Raw genomic sequence first — 23,187 nt, forward strand, 5'->3', positions numbered from 1 at the left:
TTTATGCCATTGATTCTACATATGAAATAGAACGTTTCTTCCAGAATCTACAATTTTGTTCAAAGATGTATGATGTTTTATCAGTTCCATTTGGCGATTGGGTGGGTAATGGCCGTGTTCTTCAATTCAAATGGTCGAAACCAAATTGTACAGAATGTGAAGCAGAGGGAAAGAGGTGTACATGGAAGAACAATGGCACCAACGGTGAAATTGAATGTCAACACGTGAGCAAACCAAGTAAGGAGAACATTATATTCATTGCTAGTTTTAAACAACGTTATATTTATGTCACAGTAATTATTATTTGAAGGATGTTGTCCGATCCATTTTTCTGCGGATATTAATTGTCAGTCTCAATTTAATTTGCAATTCTTCTACAGGCAACACGTGGAAAAAAGTGCTTACAGGTGGAATCCTGGGTTCTTTGCTTCTTGTTCTACCGATGATTGCAGCATATCGGGTATATAGAGCTGATAGAAAGGAAAAAGAGAGTCAATTAAGAATTGAAAGATTCTTGGAGGATTACAAAGCACTCAAACCAAGCAGGTATTCGTACGCAGATATTAAGAGGATTACAAATCAATTCAAGGACAAGTTGGGCCAAGGAGCCTATGGAACTGTCTTCAAAGGAATGCTTTCTTCTGAATTCTTTATTGCTGTTAAAGTCCTCAACACTTCTAAGGGAGATGGGGAAGAGTTCGTAAATGAAGTGCGAACGATGGGTCTTATCCACCACGTCAACGTGGCTCGCTTGGTTGGATTTTGTGCTGATGGATTTATACGAGCTCTTGTTTACGAGTTCTTCCCCAACGGTTCCCTGCAAGATTTCATTTCATCTGCAGATAGTAAGAATTCCTCTCTTGGTTGGGATAAGCTGCAAGATATTGCCCTAGGCATAGCCAAAGGAATTGAATATCTTCACCAAGGATGCGATCTACGAATCCTGCATTTCGATATCAAACCCCATAATGTGTTGCTGGACCAAAACTTCACTCCAAAAATTTCTGATTTTGGTTTGGCCAAGTTATGTTCCAAGGATCAAAGCTTGGTGTCCATGACTACAGCTAGGGGGACCATGGGCTACATTGCACCCGAAGTGTTCTCCAGGAATTTTGGAAATGTGTCTTACAAGGCAGATGTCTATAGCTTTGGAATGCTGCTGCTTGAGATGGTAGGAGGAAGGAAGAATATTGGTTCAACCACGGAGAACACTTCAAGTGAAATCTACTATCCACAGTGGATTTATAATCTTCTAGAGGATGGGGACGACCTGCGAATCCGTATTGGGCAAGAAGAAGATGGTAAAATTCCAAAGAAACTTGCAATTATAGGGCTATGGTGTATCCAGTGGCACCCGTCGAATCGTCCTTCCATGAAAACAGCTGTTCAGATGTTAGAAGGAGGAGGAGATAGCTTGACCGTGCCGCCTAATCCCTTCATGCCTACAGGTCCTACAACTAGAAATGCAAGACGCCTAGAGCTAGAAGCAGTTGCTGAATTAGAGTAAAATGTATACGCAAATGTATAGTAACATTCGCATTGAATGTGTGATGATTCAAACCTAGGGGATATTTTGATAACCATTTCGTGTTGGTACCAAACAAAAGAAGTTTGTTTCCACTCATTGTTTAAGCATTAGATGCCAATTATTGTTTATCATTTTTTTAATTTATTTTTGGTTACTGTAGAAGCCTAGAAGGAAATCGAGCACTGGACTTACCAAATTCTAACTCATTTCTACACACCAAGAGCTTGATTTCGGTTCTTATTTATACTATTTAAGCTCTAAGCCGTGACAATAATTAGAGCACTACCATTTGTCGTGAGCTTCAACTAGTTAGCATTTTGTATGTTTTAACTTCTAATTAGAAAATTAATTTCATATAGACTTATCTTGCCATAAAGCATGCCATCCCCACCCAAGTTTTTCCCTTCGCGTTGAGTTTGGGATACGAAAACTTGCCAAACAAAGTGGATTGATTAGTAACCGAAGCTAATTATACGACTAAATATTATTTAAAATTTTAATTAAAAGAAACAATATGAATTTTTTTTGTTTGATTTGAAAACTATAAAATAAGAGAATTAAATTGTTAGTTATTAAAAGTAAAAAGATCGATAAATATTAGTAGATATTGAATTCATGCAAAAGTATATAAGCATTATTGCATTCTACCACAACAATAAATCACATAAAACAAAAAGTATTACTCTGAGGATGGAAGAAACTTCATGGATAACGGGTAATCACAATATTGGGTGGGGGTGTAGAGGTGACGCGGAAGGAATTGGCGGGCAGTTGGAAGGAAATGGGATTGGGGACGCAAGAGATTGCGTGGAAGGTAGAGGCGGGCGTGAGGGTGACGTGAGGGCAAGGGACGTGGCAGACCGTGTGGGCTGCTGTGGTTGATCCAATAGGCTGGCAGGCTAGCGTTTTTGACCAAATTATAAAGCGCATAGACTTTTTTACCAAGAGGGTAGCCAACAAATATGCAACATATTGCACGGGAATCAAATTTGTGAGCGGGATGGACGCTCATCTTCTTTGTCATTCATTTTTGGCGTTGAAAAATATAATAAATTGTAGCAATGTTTTTTTAATTTTAATTAAATTGAAATAATAATTTTTTAACTAAGTATTTTCATTAGTTCATCAATTCATCAAAATATATAGTTATGATCATTTTCGTCAATTCTCTCAGAATTCTGTTAAAATAAGTTATGTTAGAATGATCATTGTCACGATTGGGTTAAAGATAGGGACCATTGTTCCAATTAGGTTAAAGTTGAGGAATAATTTCTCCAGTTGGATTAAAGTTGAGGGATCATTAATACAATTTTTCTTATTTGGCCCTTGATTTAGCCTCACGTGCATGACATGTGACTCATTTTAACAGAAGTTCTAATAGAGTTGACCAAAATGACTATAGCTGCACGTTTTGATGAGTTGAGGGGCCAATGATAATGAATTTTTAAGTGAGAGACCATTGCTCCAATTGGATTAAAGTTAAGAGACTAGTGCTACAATTTACTCCGAAAAATAAAAGCCTCCTACTTTAGTTGCTTTGGAGAATCCTTTCAACCATCCAAAACATGGATCTATGGAGCCAAGAAGCAAGAGTTTATCCATATTAATGGATAAAAGAACCTATGAGCAAAAGGAATGAGAACCTCACTTTATGTGATTATCCTTGAGGATCTAGAAAAGTATAAAGTCAATTCTTTTTGTTTTGAATTTGAGTTGAGTATTTGACTAACAATTACTAGGCTCTGAATTTCATGAGTTAAGTTTTATTTTTGAGTGTATATAAGCATGCTAGAACCCTTAATTGTTAATTACATGTATGAGTGTTGCTCTAATGAACTTAGCTTATCAAATGTTTCCTTCAAGACCAACTTCTATGGCACATGTAGTTTCTCATGCCAATCACACAAACATTATGTAAAAAGAATTTACATATTGCGTTGCATGATTGACAATTAACGACACACAGTGTTATAACCGTGTCAATGTTATGAAAGTTTTTATGCAAAGTCACTTGATATGCCGCAACAATTAGTAAACAATATTAGAAGACCTAGAGGAACCCACAATTAATTCCAATTCATTAAGTAGCTCATGTGCAAGCAAAGTATGGGCTTCCATGGGCAGGAGTTGGAATTTACCCATATGTGGTAGTTATGTAGCATTATACGAGGAGCCTGCTCAGCGTTCAATATGTTCACCCGCATGATGTTGAGTGTAATCCTTCTTAAGGTTCAACAATATTGTTTCTATTAACAAATATAAATAAAAAATAAGCAAAATACTAGAGAGATTACATGTTTATATTACATTGTTGTACCATATTGTGATATGGCTGTGTACATACCACGTCTTGTAATGAGTTTATCTCATTAAATGTTAGATTGTTGGTTATATTTATTACTTGTCACATTATATGATACATCAATGTGGTATAAATATGCGGTATCTCCAACATTACTCTACTAAAGAGTAATATTGCACTTACCATATTTGTACCATCAGTTTATAAAAGTAAGGCTCATCAACACATGTATGTTCCATCTCTATTAAAAAAGTGATACAATTATGGTACGAAAAATATGATAAGACTAGCATTTACAAAAAATAAAATCTTAAAAAGTTAAATGAAATGAACAAAACACATGAAATTTGAAAGGTACTGAACAAAATCAATCGCATTCAAATCAGTCCTAAAAGAAACGAATTGTACTGGAGTATACAGAAACCACCACAGAAAAGGATTAGCAGTTCAATGCCACGAAAAACAGGGGGAGATCTTAATCAACACAGATGAGACGTACAATTCATCTGTAAAGTACAATCATTTATTAGAAACCCCAAAGACAGGAAATATGCATCCAAACTTGCTAAATCCTTTAGTTCTTGGATTCATCTAAACTTGCACTACTAGAATTTATGGCTTGCCCTGTCAAGTGTTGCTCGACAGAGAAGATTTCGTCGGTTTCACCTTTTTTAACAGACAGAATACAAGTTTAGTAGGGCAAAATTAGTCAACAAACTGGGTTGACTGAATTGATTTACAGGACGGCTAGAGTTTGTAGGTTAATACATCAGTCGTCGGGCAAACATTTGGAGCAAAGATGGAAGTGTTTTAACTGACGAATAAGCTAGTCGTAATGTAGATCTTCTTTCCCAACGGACGGTTCACCAAATAGTTCTTTGGATAACAATTCATCCTTAAGGGGAACAGCTTGCCTCTCAGATGAATGATTAGAGGCGTTTGTGAGATCATAATTTTCTAGCGAAGGAATAAGGCTAATTTGAATACAGTAAAGCCCTCACCGATTCTCTCTTTGTAACCATCCACCAAATGCCTTGATAGGATTTTTAGAACCTACACAAACAGGATTAAAATCACACAAAAAACTTGCAAGAGTACAAGGATGTTGTAGTATAGATGCTCATACAAGGTCATTCCTCACATGAACTATTTTAATAATTTATGTAAAAACAATTCATATTTAATTACTTAAATTTAAAAATTGAGAAAGGAGATTTTGAATTTGGGTAATATTAAAAACGAATTTTAATTAAAAATTATAGTAAATTCCCCAAAACTAATGCGATAAAAGAAAAGAGTTGTAAATACCAATTTATAAAAGCACTATGGTTCCACAATCACCTAACAATTCTATGTATTTTTATCAATTACTTATGATCTACCCATGCCACTTTGAAAGTCAGGTTTTCCTAATATATACAAGCATTTGCCTACACACTTTGTATGTATGAACACATTTTTTTAGAAAATGAGAAGGAGAGAGGGAGAGAGAGAACGTGGGGGGAGGGAGTGGGAGGTTTTTTTTTTTTTTTTAAATTTATAATATTGAAGGTATTTTAACATTATCTATAGGTAAGGCTTCGATAAAAAACAATAAAATTTGAACCTGTGAAATGACATTATTGCCCATCATTTTTTTTATGTGATAGAAAACTAAGTTGTCTTTTTACCCTCTTTTGGTTGACAAAGAAGGTTTCATTAATTAGTGGAGATTCTACTTGGAACCTCCAACATAGAACGTATATCTAACATGCAATCTGTTTGGACGTCCGGATCAAATATGAACATGAGAGACTCATTATGTTTTATAAAAACCCTTTGAAAAACTATGCAACCCTTAAGATGTGGTGTTCATTCTAAGTGAAATTACAATTATTAACCACAGGAAGCCAGGGCCAATTTCAAGGAACCTTCCGACCAAAATTGCATCAAATTACTTTTCTAAATATCCTAATGTGATCAAGCATTAAGACAATTAGGCAATTTAAAACGGTGATCAATAATTCAAAGCGTGCATGCAATCAATCATAAGCAATTAAATAAAAATTACATATTTATGCTAAGGCTTAAGGCTTCGCCCTAGCAAACAAATTAGTTACGCATATTCATAATTAAAATCATAGAAAATATTATTATTATGAAGAAAAAAAATGAAAACACTTTAAAATAAAAATCTGAAAATCTTCAAGAACCCTAGCCAATTTCTCTCTGTCTCCAAAGTCGCATAAAAGAGAAGATAAATAGACTAGGGCCGGCGGAAAACCTTAAATATCCCCCAAAAACCATCGCACAATCCGTAGAAAACTAAATTTTTTATTCTCACCAGGAAACTAAATAATAATAAAATATCTTAAAAAATAAAGTCCTAATTAAGTTAGGAGAATCTACCAAGTAACTGTCCAACCACATTTTACCCTCAAATATCCTCCAAATCCAGCCCATAATAGCTTGTTTTGAAGATCAGGATGTTCTGAACACATCTCCAGAGGGCCACGAACCCATCAAAGGTCATTTTGGGCTCCAAAAACGCAATTCAAGCCCAAAACGTCACTTTTCCAGTGCACTGCTCCTTTATTCTATCGCCAGAAAATCACCAATTGGTAGAAAAATTCCAAATTTTGACACGATCAAGCCAAATGACTCACGAACGCCCTCCAACTGGAATTACTCCAAAATTCATCCATTTGATCATGTTTTGTTCCAAAGGAAATAGAAAGTCCTATATTAAAAATACAATTTAAAGTATCAAAATTCTTCAAAAATAATGATCAAAATATACTAAGAACAGAGATAAATATATAATATAAAATCTACTCATCATACCCCTTCCTCCCTTTATATTTCCCTCTCTGTAATTTCCCCTGACCGAATCACACAATGCAACCAACTCTCTGTACGCCTCCCTCACCGAATCCAACCAATTTCCTTCGATAGCCACACCCAACCCTCCTAAACGAAAACTGACAATAATGGCCATCCAACTTTTATTTTCTGCCTTTAGATCTCAAATTAAAATGGGTAATAAAGTCCTTTTCAGACTAAAACCCACTATTTAACAGCCCAAATGTACACAACCCAAACAAACACACGGCCTAAAGGGCCTAACCCAGACCCCCGGCCCAAAAATGTCATTGGAAAAAGAAGAGGCATTTTGGTAAATAAAACGTTACCTTATTCCATTGCTCATTGCCTCTGGAAAAATAAATGCAATTAAAACTATGCATTTCAAATGGTCTAAACCAAATTGTATCAAATGCGAAGCAGAGGGCAAGAGGTGTGGATTGAAGAACAATGGCACCAAGAGCGAAATTGAATTTGTTGACAGGAGGAAACCAAGTCAGGATAACGCGTCTAAATCTTATTTCGCATCTATTCTGCTCATGATGTTTTTAATGATGATGATCAGCAACTCTGCTACATGCTGTGATTTTTCTGCTTTCATGTAATTAGCGGCTTAGATTTGTGGTAACGATATTGATTAGTTTTGAGAAATGACAGTTTAATTTTCGCAACAGTCCTTTGCAGGCAAAACAAAGACGTTTCCAAGGGTGAGTAGTGTAGGACTGGTGTTTAGCTTTGTTTCATGTCCAAAGGACACTCGAGAATAAATGTTTACTCGTGGATAGTATCTATCCATTTGCAGGAGCAACCCTGCGTTCATTTGTTTTGTTACTGCTGATCATTGCGGCATATCATGCCTATATCGCTGACAAATGAAATCAACCATCCAAAATGGATTTATAATCTGATAGAGGAAGGAGATGACCAGCGAATCCATATTGAGGAAGAAGAGGATGGTAAGATTCCAAGGCAACTTGCAATTTTAGGGCTCGGATGCATAAAAACTTTTAAAATTGCAATCTAAACTAATGTTTTCTGTCTTCCACTCCCTGTCCGTATTCCCTGTCACATAAAAGGCAGAAACACAAAGCTTTCTAAAATTCCAACGACTCCTCTCATTTCTTCCCAAAAAATACAAGTCCATATTAATCCAACAATTATCAGTGCATCTCCAAACTGGAAAAAAAGCAGAAGGACAGAAAACGTACCCAAAATATAACAGCAGCATCACAGGTGCTTCAAAATAGTCACACCTTACTTTCTAACTCATTCGTATACTTGATTTTCTTTTCCTTCTACCTCAGAGCAAATTGTGTATTAGTTAAAGACCACAAAATCAAAATACTGGAAAGCCACAATTTACAACCCAAGCATATAAGATTAAGAAAAATCAGGCAAAAAATAGCTACACAGACCAAATAAAATCCACAAAACTAAGCCAAATGTAATCTGTAAAGATTTGGCACAACACAGAGACCAATTTCCCCTAGTTGAATTTTGATAAATGCAAAATGATCACAAATAACTCACTCAAAAATAGGAAAGCCAAAAAACCTAAAAACAACAAAATCAAAACCTCAAAATCTGAACAAAATGAAGAACAAAAATCGCAAACCACATAAGCAAAATTATTGAAAATAAAAAATCAACATGCATTAAAGCCAACAATAATCAGCAAAAGCAAGGAAATCAATTAGGAAAAAAGGTTTTTATTTCGAAACTCACCAATTTGATCCTCTCAGCAACGACCACTTGGAATCGGCAATGTGGAAACACCAAATTTTGATAATTTAATCTCCAGGGCAACGACCCAAGTAGCAGAACCAAGCCGCAGAAATTTGACTTCAGCCGGTTTCTATCCTTTGACACACGCGGACAAAGCCAGAATCAAAGAGGCAACACAAATTGAGAGACAGCAGTGGAATGGAAACAAAATAGAAAGAAAATCAAAACTGCCAATTGAACCCATACAAAACCCATGACATGATGTAATTAAATATTTGACCCCAAAAAAAATTAAAATCTTAGCATAGAAACAAAATACCTAATATTATAAAAACAAAATTCATATACAAAAACCATCCAAAATTCATATGCAAAAACATCTGAGTATCGAAAACCACCAAGAAAAATTTAAAACAACGATACCCAAAAAGTAAAAAAAACTCACCCAGTAACTGTAGACCTCTGACCCAAAACATTGATTCTGACAAATCCAAAAAAAGGAACAAAATTCGTAGCGATTGAGGGATTTTGAACGCAAGAAATTTGTAACAACCAAACTTTTTTCCAGCAACCAAAAACAGGCTCACTGATTTCGCACAGATAATTTGGGAGAGAGATGAAAAGATGAGAGAGCAGTTTGAGATAGGTAGAAAATTGATGAGAACGGCGAGAGAAATAAACCAAAAGGAAAAGGAAGCAAAATAAACCCCAAAAAGTACCCAACACGTGGCACAGTCAATTCTCACCTTATCCCTGCAACAGGCGAGATAAAAAAGGCGTAGGACTTTTCGGGCAGCTGAAGACACCAAATGACATTTAACTATACAAAGCAATTCAGCAGCACCTAAACCCCAAACAAATCAAGGGCATTTCCGCCTTTTTACTATTGCTGAACAGTGCTAAAACTCAACTGAGTTTTAGTATATATGACTAGCTAGTAACGCCTGCGTGTTGCTGCGGGATTACAAATTGCATGAATAATTATGTATCATTCTCTTCAAACAGTTTCTCTAATTATGAGTTTTATTAAACAGGAAATAAGACTATTTTCTTGCCACAGAATCAGCATTTTCTATGCATTAAAGCAAGTGGTAATTATTAAAATGAATATGTTAACATATAGCATAAAATCTAATAACCTGAATAATAGTATTTTAATTGACATCAACAATCAGAAACACAATTGTAAATATAAAGTTGGGTGATTTAATGGTTACAAACCATGTAAATCACCTAGACATGGAGAAATAAAAAGTAGATGAAAATTAAGGATTGACTTGAGCTTGGAGTTCACAAAATGCTTTTAAGAGTAGTAAATTTTCTGTTGGATTGAGTTCCTTGTAATGAGATACTCTTCTCTGCACAAACTGCATGAATAAAATTCCAACTTTCAACCACCCCTAATTTAAAATAATTAAGCTAAGCAAATACATAGTAAGCACTGCACAATCACAGTAATAACAATTTTCTAATAGCATTACATTTATCAATTACTGTGCACAGGAATTTCAAAAATGGATAACTAAACTGTAATTTAAGATCTTTGAAATTGCAATTTTATAAGTCACTAAACCCAAATTACAAATTATGCAGTCAATCTCACAACCCTCCTTATTACACATCGAAAGTTAAAAAACAATGTAGTTTCTTTGAGATTTGTAAGTGGAAGTACCTCATTGAAAGCCTTTAGGAAGCACTGCAACACCTTTTGGAACCCTTGCCTCATTCTGGTCCGGAGTGCAAAATGCACAAGCAGTTTAAGCATTTCCCAGCACCACAGAGCATCATATTTCCTATTATTAATCCACAATGCCTCCTCCAGCTTTGAAACAACAGCAGGGCAAACAAACACAAATCTACATTTATAAATTCAAACTCCCAAATAACTAAATGGAACAAGTCCCAAATTTATATTTTCAACTACCAGATAAAACATAGAGATTTCCTACGTCTAAAATAATTAATCCAAAAACAAAAGGAGATATTTCAGGAAAATTCAAAGTTAGCACCTTGAGTTAGCTTCTTTGATTCCAGTACATTCCAAAACCGAGACAGATTGCTCTCCACTTCCTATCATACACATGCAGTTTCTGTTTTTTTATCAGGTAAAGCATAGTCTATTTTTTGAATCACAATTAACATTTATTAACAGAATTTTTAAATCATATAACCAATCTCACAGAGAGATCACAATCAAACAGTTGGTATTTGGTGGTGAAACTTAAAAACCAACACTGCTCTTTAATGTCCTAGAGAGAACAAAATTGCAAGCAAAAGTAGAATATTGAAACAGTATCGTGTGCATATAATGTAATCTTTTTCTTGTACCAAAAAATACTTGGCAAAGGACACATTCAACCTGCAGATATAAGTTCTATTCAAGTTTATACCAAATTCATATAAACAAAAATTTTAGCAAGTTGGGCTAAAATACTGCAATTGCTCAAAGTCGAAAAAGCGGGGAAAAAAGGTAGTCAGCTTAGCATAATATACAAATTTTCAAGCTTTGAATTGCCTTGTTCGCAAATCAGTATTCTGTTATGTATACAACCATTGAACTTATTATTTTAATCCAATGCGGAAAAGTCAGGAAGACATTCACAAAACCAAATCAAATGCACCAAATATCACATCAAAGTATAAATTATATAAATTGACAGATTGAAAGAAACTCAGTAGAGATTAGAAAGAGAAAGAGAGACCAGAGGAAGTGGGAAAGTGAAGAGAGACGTAGTTGTAGAGGTTAACGAAGGAAGCCATTGCCAAGAAATCAAGTTTGAATAATTAACATTTATTGTTACAGATAATTAACTCTAAGGTTTCTCAATATCTGTGATCAAATGCATGTAAATGGTTAAATGAGTAATCTAGCTTGTTGATTTTTCTTCAGCCACCAGTGCAAAATTCATACCAATTCTCTCATATGCTTTGTAAATCTACCAAGATTGGTAATAACATGCTACTCAGCGAAACATTCATTATTCACCCATTAGTATTTAGCATCTACACTGAGTCACTAACATAAATTGCTCAGTTAGGACTCTGTTATACGCATCATCCATGATCAATGTAATCATATATTTCATAGCTACACTTCCCCATTGACATACACTGACATAGCATCTACTTTTTTGCTGACTTTATTTGCTCATTTAAGAAATAACCAACATACACAATCTGACAATCATAGCAGCTACACCAATCATCCATAAATGGGCAGAAATACAAATAATATGATATTGGGGTTTGGAACAAATAAACCAATCATCCAATTCGAATGTTGTATGGAACAAATACACCAACCGTTCAATTGGAATTTGGTTTGGTACGAATACATTTTTCCATAATTGGATATTCAATTAACTGGGATTAAAAAAAAGATTACCAAACAAAAGCCAATTTTCTAAAGAAAATTAGTGTTTTATACCTGCCAATTCCAAAGGCCTGAATGAGCCCAAAATTGAGGGATGGTGACATCTCCAATTTCGAGTTGGGGATCTGCATTTCCTGCAATTCCATAGTGTACGACACCCTTCACCTTGAATAGGGTTTGTAGTAATTGAGTTGAGATGCCTGCATTGAGCTTTTCAAAGGTTTCTACATCAATTTTTTTTCCAGCAGGTTTCTACAGAAAATACTTCCATAATATTGAATGATACGGGAAATAAACGGTTCAGATTTACACTAAAAAATTTAATAATTGTGAAAGTCGAATCTAACGGATAATACACTTGTAGTATTGAAGCTGGACACTGTTTCTACATCATTTATTAAATACATTATCTATGATATGCACTGACCAAAGAAATTAATCAAAGTAAAACAGATGGTCATCTGCATAATTAAACATACCATGCTCAATCCAGTCATAAGAATTATAACCTTTTTGTCTTCCAATCATCCCATTCAAAACCTTCTTCCTGTCAAATTGAGTATGTAGAATTTGGTCCAAAGTTCTTTTTTCTTTCAATTACAATATTCTATGTATTTATAAATTTCAGAGCAGAATGTGCAAAGGCAAGAAAAGCAACAACAACAAAACTCATATATACCATGAGCTATAAAGATAAACATTTTAGCAAATGATACTGATTTCCGCATACTCATTATACACTCGTGTTTATTTTGGTCATTTGAATTGAATAAAAAAAAAATGAAATCAAAGGACAAAAATTCAACAAAGGTGCAGAATAAGAAAATAGTGTGAGAAATCAGTTTCTTTTAGGAAATATATGTACATAGCACTCAAAGAACACCCATGTAATTATATAAACTTAATGAATATATATATATATTTATATATATATATATATATATATAAATTCATGCTTACCAGCAAAATCCAAATAAGGTAGCTTCTGATCAGCCACAAAGCTTGTAGACTGAAGTTCTAACCAGAGAAACCCACTAACCTGTTGGAAGAGTGACAGCCATGCAAACCTTCCCCTTTTTGGCAGGAAGAATAGCAGAGTGTGACATAACCATTCTGAAAACTATAGTAGCAGGTTTCCAAATCATTGAAGATAATAAATGAATAGCTAGAGACATTGACAATAGTTTTCTTCATTACTTAAACAGTAGAATGTGTACAGGGCATAAGTGAGGTTTGCTTATATAAATATCCTCATTATAAATATCGCTAAAGCATGCATATATATTGTGAGGTTTGCGAATATTTCCAACTATTTCCAAGTGTGCGCTGGTGTGTGTTTTTCCTTTCAAATATGAAGTTTTTTTAATTTGAGGATAGATGTTAATATTTCTATGATTCAAGTGCCATTTTATTTCTTCACTTGGAAAAAGAACTAAGCCTTTTAAAGTGGCCGTGGTGGAAAGCAGTTGGACACCATTGTATAATTTCTTGACTCACTACACATTTTGTACCTAAAATTTCCACTTGATTATGTTTTAGCCTCTACCTATTCTCTTCCTTAATTTGGCTTTGCCTAACCAAAGTGTTTTCCCATTTAAGGACGCGCGCCCTATGTTATTTCCTTCTCCACTGCATTCTCATCTTGCTAAAATTTATAACATCAAACCATCCGAATCTCAACCCATAATCAGTTTTACCCACCCACAATAAATCAGAATCCTCAAGCCAACAACTTACATTTGATTCGGGAAGTAAAGTGACTTGTGCAAATACTTCATCAGTGTCTGGTTCAGCCTATAATTCAGCAGAAAGAAACATAGTATTCCCTCGCAAAGCCCAATAACTTGAGTACAAAAGAAGCAGCTAAACAATTAAATCCAGAATTCTTAGAATTCTTTATAAGAGCAGCCACCACACTACCTTCAATGATACATTGATAACCCGACAAAGAATCTTCGATGCAAGATTATACACTGGCATCTGCTGATCAGCCAGCAGATTAGTCGATGCCTCCACCTATTTTTGAAACCAGAAAATCCAATTGACAATTAGTGATAAAACCCAGAAACACAAAACATAATATGCATCAGCTATAAAAACCCAAATAAATAAATAAAACACTCAAATTTCTATGTAAAGGCGAACATATTTTGACCCCAAAACAAAGTTGTCATAGATGGAGGAAGAGAGAAGCGACAGAAAGGGAGAGATACTAACTCAACCCCACCATCTCTCTGCAGCCAACACACTCATTCCCTCAACCCTACCCTCAAATCTTGTACCCAATCAACTCTCTTTCTGTCCCCCTAATCGTGCACCCGCCGTCACCTTCTCTCTGCAACCAACCCCCGCTCCTATCTCCCCCAAATCACACCCCCATTCTCTGCAACCAACCCCCTCTCCTCTCTCCCCCATATCACACCCCTCACCATGTGAAGGCACTGACACCAGACCACCTCCCTAGAAACCAGCCCTAAAAACCCATACCCATACCTCCCTTACCAGTTCCCTTTCTCAAAGCAAAAAGAGTTTAAATTGACTTTATATATAAATTATACCTTTTTATATTTAAATAATAATGTACATTATATAATTACAGTTATAGTCCATGAATACAATTAGAGGCCTTTGAATTTCTTTGCAAGAGAAGATTTATATGGAAAAGCAACTGCAAATATACAGAAGGGAATTTGAGGTTTGTAGTTCACCTACACAACAATTTCTTGCTATATAGATACAACCGAGTAGTGAGAGAGCTTTAGATAATACTATTCAAGTCCACAGGTAATTATAAACTATAATCAGATAATAGTATTCAAGTCCACAGGTAATTATAAACTACATGGCTAATATACAATAACATGTCCAATCTTTAAGCACATTTTCAAAACAGATTTAGAACACTATAAAATCTACTTAGCAGCAGAACCTAAACATAAAAATCCAACACAGAGACAAAGCAGCATACCAATTCCCTATCTTGTAGGCTCTTTTCAGCCGGATCTTCTTAACTCGTTTCAAAACTTCTCCCATGTGTTCTGTTGCATCCTGCAAATTTGTTAACTCAACTTAATAAGTACACTCTAATTATTTCTTAGCCAAAACTAAGCCGAAAATTGTCAATCCCATAAAAAAGTTGCATCTTTTTCACTGTATTTTTCCAGACTTTAATCACAGAGAATTGGTCCTAATCTGTACATCTGATGCACCAATACATGCACCTGTATTTTCTTCATTTACAGTTTATATCACTTTAGAACCATATAATTTTTTCAGTTTCATTGTGTTCTTAATATTTATGCAATTTTGATTTTTGTTGTAATTGGGGACCTAGGAGAAGATTAAAGTACACCGGTCTATCACAAATGCCTTGGAAAAAACCTTCATACACTTGAACTGTAACAGTTATGCCTATAGTAATTTTAAGGCAAGCACTGAAGCTACTAAGGCATCAAATTTGGAAGTCTAAACATATGCCTGACTTCAAGCACAGAATCACAGCAGGTTAATCTATAAATTAGCAACTTAACAATACACATATGGGAACAGGTTTGAGAACTTTCTCGATGAGGGCATAGAGGAGACTAAGAAAACGAAGATTATAACGATCATCAAGGGAATGTGCGAGCCGGTTACCGCTCCTTTCTGTCATGTTATTTTACTCATGACGAAGACGAATAAGCTGCAGGGTTTATTAGATTAGCACATAATATTGCAGTATCAGACTCCATCTAAGGTCAGTGGCTCAAAGACGCATCAGAAAACAGCGTAAGAAGCTTTGAGAAGTACAGATTATAATTTCTTGAAAGGTGAAACAATACCTTGATGGCTAATGCTCTGTTGAAGCTTTGAATGGCACTATCAGCCTCCCCAAAGTTTAACTGTGCTCTACCAAGGGTAACCCAAGCCTGAACATATGATGGCAAGTGAAGTTAGGACAAAAGAAAATCATTACACAACCAAAGGAAATATGAGTGGAAATTGCCTAGTTATGAATCATAACAGCATCAGCCACAATTATCACCGTATGCATAGCAAGTGAAAGCACCCATGAGTTTCAGGGACCATTAAGGAACATGGCTAAACCTTTATCTTCTTTCATCAGCAACACACATAGATCACAACAGAATTTATCAGAAAGAAAAAAACTAATGGGAGGAGTCAAATTTAAAATGCTAATTGCATCAAAGATTCCACAAAGCATATGAAAATTTCCCCTCCCAATTTTCCTAGAGCAATGAGCACCATCATAACAGGGCACTGGCACATGAACAAATAATAAGGTGACAACCATTTCAGAAGTAAAAAATTGTCATTGTTTAGGAACAAAAGCAAAATACCAATATGAAAACTTCTTATTTGTTTTAAACCAACATACAAAAACAAAAAGACCAAAATTTTGGGGGAAAAAAGCTTCACAACTTCCATATAGAATCCAGATGGCAGATTCCATATTTGGATTGTTGTACGAAAGCGACAGTTATGAGATCAATACATAAGCACGGCAAAGTTTGATAAACACTGAAATCCAAATAACCCAAGGATTTATACTATACTTGAGAATAAGCCTAAGTTTAACTTGTTAGTTTTTGGCTCGTCAATTTGTGTCCTTTTCTGTTTAGGATTGTTTTAGGGAAAGGGTGCACCAATTCTTCTCCTAAAAGGGCTAGGAAAGAATCTTAGTTTCCTGATTCAATTTAGATTAGAAATCCTAGAAGTCTATTTGGAATTGGAAAGGAAGTCTAATTTCCTATTCCACTTAGAATAGGAATTATAATCTGTAAAGGACATGTAAGCCAACCCTATATCTATAAATAGGGTGCGGCAAGACTGATTTCAGCAGAGAGAAAACAGCCAAACAGCAGAGAGTTTTGAGATTAGTTCTAGGGTTTGCATAAGTTCTGTAATCTCTATTATTAATCAAAGAAGTGGTGATTTCTCTACCTAGGGAAATCACAACTGGACGTAGGCATAAGTTCTGCCGAACCAGTATAATTCTTGTGTGTTTCTAAGTTTTCTATATTTGCTAGTTTAGTCTATTGCCGTTGGTTACATCAAAGAACAAGGTCCAGTGTGCGGGTTTTTTCAACAATTGGTATCAGAGCTAGGATCAAGGTGTTCTACGATGTTAAAGGGGAAGATGAATGCGGATCAAGGACCTGCGTTAAAACCCTTTGACGGCAAGGATGACTTCACGGACTGGCAAAGGATGATGAAGAACGTACTGATACAGCAGGATTTGGATGATGCACTTGATGGTAAGAAGCCGGAAAGCATGACAGAAGCAGCATGGAATAAGGTTCTTAAGAAGGCCAAGAGTTCCATCGAGATCCATCTCACAAGATCAGTTCGGTCACACATCACCGAAAAATGTCTGCCCAGGAAGCATGGGAAAAATTAGAGAATGTTTATATGGGCAAAACCGTGTCCAATAAACTTTTTCTAAAGGATGAACTATTCGGGCTTCGACTAGAAGAAGGAGGTGATATTGAAGATCACGTATGCAGGTTCCAGAATTGCATAGCTAATCTTCAGAAAGTCGAAGAAACTTACAAAGATGATGATATGGCTATCATCCTGCTAAGGTCTCTACCTTCGTCTTTCAAGCACTTTCGAACAACTCTAATGTTTGGAAAAGAGTCCTTGAAGCTTGAAGACGTAATTCAAGCTCTTCAGTCATATGCTAAACTAGATGATATAACTGAAAGCTCTCAAGGCCTTTATGCCAAAGGCAAGGAGAGGGGGCGGGAAAAGACAAGGGAAGAGAAAACTGGCAACAGAGGTAGGTCAAAATCCAAGAAGAAAAAGGAAAAGAAGGAAGGTTGCTTCGAATGTGGTTCAGCCGATCATTGGAAGAGGAACTGCAAGATTTGGAAAGAAAAGAAAGCCAAGATGGAAGGAAGCTCAGGTTCCGCTAGTGCAGTCACCGAACATGAGAGTGACGGGGAACTTCTTTCGGTAACATCGGGCTCCAAGGCTTCCAATTGGATTTTGGATACTGGATGCACGTTTCATGTGTGCAGTAAAAGAATGGTTCGATACTTACAAAGAAGTCAGCAGCGGGGAAGTCTTAATGGGGGATGATTCTTCATGTCCTGTAAGAGGAATCGGCACTGTTCGAATCAGAATGTTCGATGGGATGATACAAGCTTTGGGGAACGTCAGGTATGTCCCTAGACTAAGAAAGAATTTGATTTCCTTGGGTACTTTAGATGAGGCCGGTTATGGGTACAAGTCTAAAAAAGGAAGACTCAGGGTAACCAAAGGATCGCTAGTGGTAATGCGGGGTGACCTACAACCCAATAAGTTGTATAAGTTAATTGGGACCACTATAGTCGGGGGAGCAGCTGTTTCTGTAAATCAAAGTATAGAAGACAAGACTGAACTATGGCATCATAGGCTCGGGCACATAAGCCAGAAGGGATTGCAAGAATTACACAAGCAAGGCCTGTTGGAAGGCGTGTCAGCTTGCAAACTAGATTTTTGTGAATACTGTGTTCTTGGGAAGCAAAGAAAGGTATCATTCGCAAGTAGCAGTGCAGATAGCCGAAGTAAGGAGCAACTCAGCTATATTCACTCAGATGTTTGGGGTCCTGCTCCAACTAAATCAAATGGTGGAGCCAGGTATTTTGTTACTTTCATGGATGATTTTTCTAGGAAGGTTTGGATTTATTTCATGAAGCAGAAATCCGAGGTTTTTGCAAAGTTCAAGGAATGGAAAACAGAAACCGAGAATCAAACTGGAAGAAAGATCAAGTATCTGAGAAGTGACAATGGAGGTGAATATGCAAGTAAGGAGTTCACCGATTACTGCAAGCAGGAAGGCATCATAAGGCACTTCACAGTAAAGAAGAATCCCCAACAAAATGGAGCTGCTGAGAGGATGAACCGAACTCTCATGGAGAGAGAAAGGAGCATGCGATTTCATGCAGGATTGCCTGATAGTTTTTGGGCAGAGGCTGTTAATCATGCAAGTTATTTGATTAACAGATCACCATCTACAGTTCTCGGTTTTAAGAGTGCAGAAGAGGTATGGTCTGAGAAGCCGGTGGATTATTCCAAGCTCAGGGTGTTCGGCTGTAGTGCTTATGCACATATTCCAAGTGATGAAAGGTCCAAGCTCAAACCGAAGTCTATACATTGCATATTCCTAGGTTTTGAGAAAGGAGTGAAGGGTTTCAAGCTTTGGGATTTCAACAACAGAAAAAAGGTTGTCAGTCGAGATGTTGTCTTTGATGAGACAACCATGCCTCTAAATAAAGTCGAGAGCAGTAGGGAGAAGAAGGATGATGCTGAAATTGAAGCAACAAAGATTCCGTTAATCAGTTCAGATGAAGAAGAAGCTCAGGTGGAGCAAATTGAGCAAGAGGCCGAATCTGATGGTTTTGAGGAAGAAGAAGAGCATCAGCATCATTCACCAGTTAGGAATCAGGTGGAGCAAGAAACAGGACAGATTGAAGGTACTCCAATCCGCCAGATATCCCAAAGGAGTCAAACTCCACCCAACAATCCACCTGCATTCCAAAGATGCATAGCACTGGACAAACCTAAGCGGAACAAGAAGAAACTTGACAGGTTTGGGTTTGACCAAAACGAAGTTAATTATGCTCTTAACATTAGTCAAGGAGATCCGACTACTTATCGAGAAGCTATAGCAAGTGATGAGCGAGATAGTTGGATGAGTGCTATGACAGAGGAAATGGAGTCTCTTTACAAGAACTCTGTTTGGGAGTTGGTTCCTAAACCCAAAGACAGAAAGCTAGTTGGATGCAAGTGGGTATTTAGGAAAAAGGAAGGACTACATGAACAAGATGCCGTGAGATTCAAAGCAAGGCTCGTGGCTAAGGGGTACTCACAAAAGGAAGGGGTGGATTATGATGAGATCTTTTCACCTGTAGTCAAGCATACTTCTATCCGATTGCTTTTAGCAATGGCAGCTCAGCATGACATGGAGATTGAGCAGATGGATGTGAAGACAGCGTTTCTTCATGGGGATTTAGAGGAGACGATATTCATGGCTCAACCAGAAGGGTTTGTTGAATATGGGAAAGAAAACCTAGTATGTCAGCTAAGGAAGTCCCTGTATGGCCTGAAACAGTCTCCAAGACAGTGGTACAAGAGGTTTGATTCATTCATGCTGAAAATTAATTTTAGAAGGTGTTTGTATGACTGTTGTGTGTACTATCATGTGTTCCAAGATGGGATGATCATATTGCTATTGCTATATGTGGATGACATGTTAATTGCTTGTCAAGACAAGTCTAGAATTCAAGACTTGAAAAGGATGTTGAGCGAGGAGTTCGACATGAAGGATCTAGGTGCCGCACAGAAGATCCTTGGCATGGAAATTCAGAGAGATAGGACCGCTGGAAGGATCTGGATATCACAAGCCAAGTATATTCAGAAGGTTTTTGAGAAGTTCAACATGCAAGAAGCAAAGGTAGTTTCGACTCCGTTGGCAGCTCACTTCAGGTTAAGTGGACAACAGTGTCCTACGTCCGAGGAAGAGCAACAAGAAATGAAGAAGGTGCCTTATGCTAATGCCGTGGGCTGCCTCATGTATGCAATGGTATGCACACGTCCTGACATAGCTCAAGCAATCAGTGTCGTTTCCAGATACATGGCAAATCCAGGAAAGCAACATTGGGATGTAGTCAAGTGGATTTTGCGTTATTTGAAAGGTTCTTGGCGACAAAGGATTATGTTTGAGAAGCAAAAGGAAAATGCAGGGGTGTTAGGATATGTGGATGCCGATTATGCAGGGGACTTGGACAAGAGAAGGTCAACTTCGGGTTATGTGTTTACATGCGCAGGAGGACCAATCAGTTGGAGGGCACTACTGCAACCAATTACAGCTTTATCGACCACAGAGGCAGAGTATATTGCATTGGCCGAAGCTGGAAAGGAAGCAATTTGGCTTAGTGGCTTGGTAAGTCAAATGGGAATCACTCAAGATTGTGTGAAGCTTAAGTGTGATAGTCAAAGTGCCATTCACTTGGCAAAGAATCAGGTTTTTTCTGGAAGATCAAAGCACATTGAAGCAAGGTATCATAGAATCAGAGATTGGGTGGAGTCTAAGGAAATTTGGATTGAAAAGGTTCATACGGATGACAATGCCGCAGATTTCCTTACAAAGATAGTGCCGGCCAAGAAGTTCAAGCATTGTTTGAACTTGATCAATCTCGTTGATTGATTAAAGTGGAGCACCTCCTCACCTGAGGTGCAATGAGGCAAGAAGGAGGTTGCCAAGGTGAAGACTCTTGAAGTTTTCCAGAGCTACTTCAAGAAGGTTCAAAGATACTCTGGGGTGCAAACGATCAAGACTTGGTTTGACTCACCAAGGTGGAGATTGTTAGTTTTTGGCTCGTCAATTTGTGTCCTTTTCTGTTTAGGATTGTTTTAGGGAAAGGGTGCACCAATTCTTCTCCTAAAAGGGCTAGGAAAGAATCTTAGTTTCCTGATTCAATTTAGATTAGAAATCCTAGAAGTCTATTTGGAATTGGAAAGGAAGTCTAATTTCCTATTCCACTTAGAATAGGAATTATAATCTGTAAAGGACATGTAAGCCAACCCTATATCTATAAATAGGGTGCGGCAAGACTGATTTCAGCAGAGAGAAAACAGCCAAACAGCAGAGAGTTTTGAGATTAGTTCTAGGGTTTGCATAAGTTCTGTAATCTCTATTATTAATCAAAGAAGTGGTGATTTCTCTACCTAGGGAAATCACAACTGGACGTAGGCATAAGTTCTGCCGAACCAGTATAATTCTTGTGTGTTTCTAAGTTTTCTATATTTGCTAGTTTAGTCTATTGCCGTTGGTTACATCAAAGAACAAGGTCCAGTGTGCGGGTTTTTTCAACATAACTAACCTTCCAACATAATTTCTACACATATACATCCATTCGAGGCCTATTTTGCTTCTTTCCTTCTATATTCATGTTAAAGATTATGCCAAATTTGATTAAAACAGTGGCTTCTTTATTAATAAGTTTGGGGTAATCAAAATTCAGTTTGCAGATAAATCCGGTGTAAGTGAAGATGGTCTTCTTCATATGCAAAAATAATTGGGAACTTGTCTGAATGTGATAAATGATTTGACCGAGGATTGCATTAAGTCTATTCATTTGCAGGAAAATAAGAGATCTGACTTATTAATACTACTGCAAACAAAGCTTGCTTTCTCTCTTCAACAAACTATATCATTTGCCAAGTTGGGTTACGAAATAAAATTATCTTGAAGAGAACAGAGATGGTGATTCCGTCTATTATACTATGTTGGGTGACATTACATCTAACTGAAGAAACCAAAACAAAAGTATAGCAAATTATATGCCTAAAAATGTCAAGCAACCAAGGCCATAATAAAAATGTTTCGCTTTAAGCAGATAATAGTGAAGGGGTGAGGATGAACCTGCTGCTATGAATTGCAGATTCGAGGGGATGAAGCTCTGTGTTTCAAAACAACGTTCATATAGCTCACCTACAAGGATCATCACACAGCCAAAAATTAGACAGATTTGTAACAAGGAATACATAAGGAACCAAGAAATGGGGAAAAAAATCTACCAACAGAGCGATGAGAAGCAAACACCAGGAAATTATCAAGAAGCACAAAAATGAGCACAGTGAAACCAAAAAATTCGAAATATGGTTTTAACAATTTAAAAATGCACCCCTCTGTCACTCTCCCATACACCCCTCTGTCACTCTCCTCACTGACCCTGCGCACTAACCCATTAATTAACCCCAAAAAAAATGCACACAGCCATGCTTTCTCCTCCGTCTGTCAATCTTTATCTCCCTATCCATCTCTCTCTATAAAATCACAAATCCCCCAAAACCGAACCTAACATACTAAACAATTAGAAAATCTAAGTCACCATAAAGAAAACAATTTAAAAAAGGAACTTGTCTTTGGATTTGAGGCATGCAGCGCAAGATCCGGCACACCCCAACCTCAGTAGGGTTTGTTGATGACCCCTACCATCTGCAGCAACAGTGCCGAGACCCCCTACCCCTCCCCCTCGCTCTCCTTCCATCGCCATCTCTCTCTCTCTCTCTCTCTCGCAGACCCTCCCCGAAACCCTAATTGAACGACAGCAAATGATACCTACCCGGTGACCCCCTATCTTGCCCAAAATGGAGAGGACAAAATTACCCTTCGTAATAGACCATCCCCACCATTGGATTGTAATCTTAGATGGGCAAAAATGTAGTTAAATAATTTGGGCCTCATTGTGGGCCGGGCTTCCCAGCCAAAACCAACACATTTGGGCCTCGCTGAGGGCCGGGCTGCTGACCCAAAACCAACAGAAAGATCAACAAAACCAACAGAAAGATCAATGGCATGGTTGAAATTAATATGAAATTCAGATTGAAACACTATTCATTTCTACAGTGCCAATTCCAAACCTTTCT

The 23,187-nt window shown here is 37.0% G+C and overlaps 2 protein-coding genes across 27 annotated transcripts; one reads left to right on the forward strand and one right to left on the reverse strand.

The window, feature by feature from the left end:
- The first annotated feature begins 6 nt into the window (after positions 1–6).
- LOC125471863 (rust resistance kinase Lr10-like) lies at positions 7–1,624 on the forward strand. Its single transcript, XM_048572748.1, has 2 exons — positions 7–237; positions 381–1,624. Exons 1-2 carry the CDS (start codon positions 66–68, stop codon positions 1,505–1,507), a joined length of 1,299 nt encoding a protein of 432 aa, XP_048428705.1. The 5' UTR covers positions 7–65; the 3' UTR covers positions 1,508–1,624.
- A 4,314-nt stretch (positions 1,625–5,938) lies between these two features.
- LOC125471864 lies at positions 5,939–22,797 on the reverse strand. Of its 26 annotated transcripts, none has more exons than XM_048572756.1 (15): positions 22,336–22,797; positions 22,181–22,249; positions 15,591–15,677; positions 14,738–14,817; positions 13,690–13,785; positions 13,507–13,563; positions 12,809–12,889; positions 12,249–12,316; positions 11,824–11,979; positions 10,406–10,466; positions 10,069–10,252; positions 9,674–9,763; positions 8,397–8,531; positions 7,880–7,966; positions 5,939–7,792 (listed from the first exon to the last, which is right to left on the reverse strand). In XM_048572756.1, the coding sequence occupies exons 6-14, from the start codon at positions 13,545–13,547 to the stop codon at positions 7,919–7,921; spliced, it is 864 nt and encodes a 287-aa protein (XP_048428713.1). In that variant the 5' UTR covers positions 13,548–13,563; positions 13,690–13,785; positions 14,738–14,817; positions 15,591–15,677; positions 22,181–22,249; positions 22,336–22,797; the 3' UTR covers positions 5,939–7,792; positions 7,880–7,918. The 26 variants fall into 26 exon arrangements, with proteins under 26 accessions (XP_048428713.1, XP_048428718.1, XP_048428709.1 ...); XM_048572761.1 differs by having other exon boundaries at positions 10,069–10,232; positions 11,824–11,969; positions 22,336–22,796; XM_048572752.1 differs by lacking the exon at positions 12,249–12,316 and having other exon boundaries at positions 12,730–12,889; positions 22,340–22,797.
- Between the last annotated feature and the right edge of the window lie 390 nt (positions 22,798–23,187).

This window comes from the organism of the source record quoted next, unplaced genomic scaffold, assembly GCF_019419815.1.
Source record: "Pyrus x bretschneideri cultivar Hongxiangsu unplaced genomic scaffold, Pyrus_bretschneideri_v1 Contig62, whole genome shotgun sequence".
In the NCBI taxonomy this organism is placed as follows: domain Eukaryota; kingdom Viridiplantae; phylum Streptophyta; class Magnoliopsida; order Rosales; family Rosaceae; genus Pyrus; species Pyrus x bretschneideri.

Bases quoted from the DNA above. Each gene is read 5' to 3' on its own strand.
- LOC125471864 (XM_048572752.1), bottom strand. From the start codon at position 13,749: ATGCCAGTGTATAATCTTGCATCGAAGATTCTTTGTCGGGTTATCAAT. The intron at 12,890-13,506 runs GTAAGTTGTTGG...CTGCTACTATAG, and splicing joins CTTTACTTCCCGAATCAAAT to TTTTCAGAATGGTTATGTCA. The intron at 10,467-11,823 runs GTATAAAACACT...TGTGTATGATAG, and splicing joins CAGGCCTTTGGAATTGGCAG to GAAGTGGAGAGCAATCTGTC.
- LOC125471863 (XM_048572748.1), top strand. From the start codon at position 66: ATGTATGATGTTTTATCAGTTCCATTTGGCGATTGGGTGGGTAATGGC. The intron at 238-380 runs GTAAGGAGAACA...ATTCTTCTACAG, and splicing joins TCAACACGTGAGCAAACCAA to GCAACACGTGGAAAAAAGTG.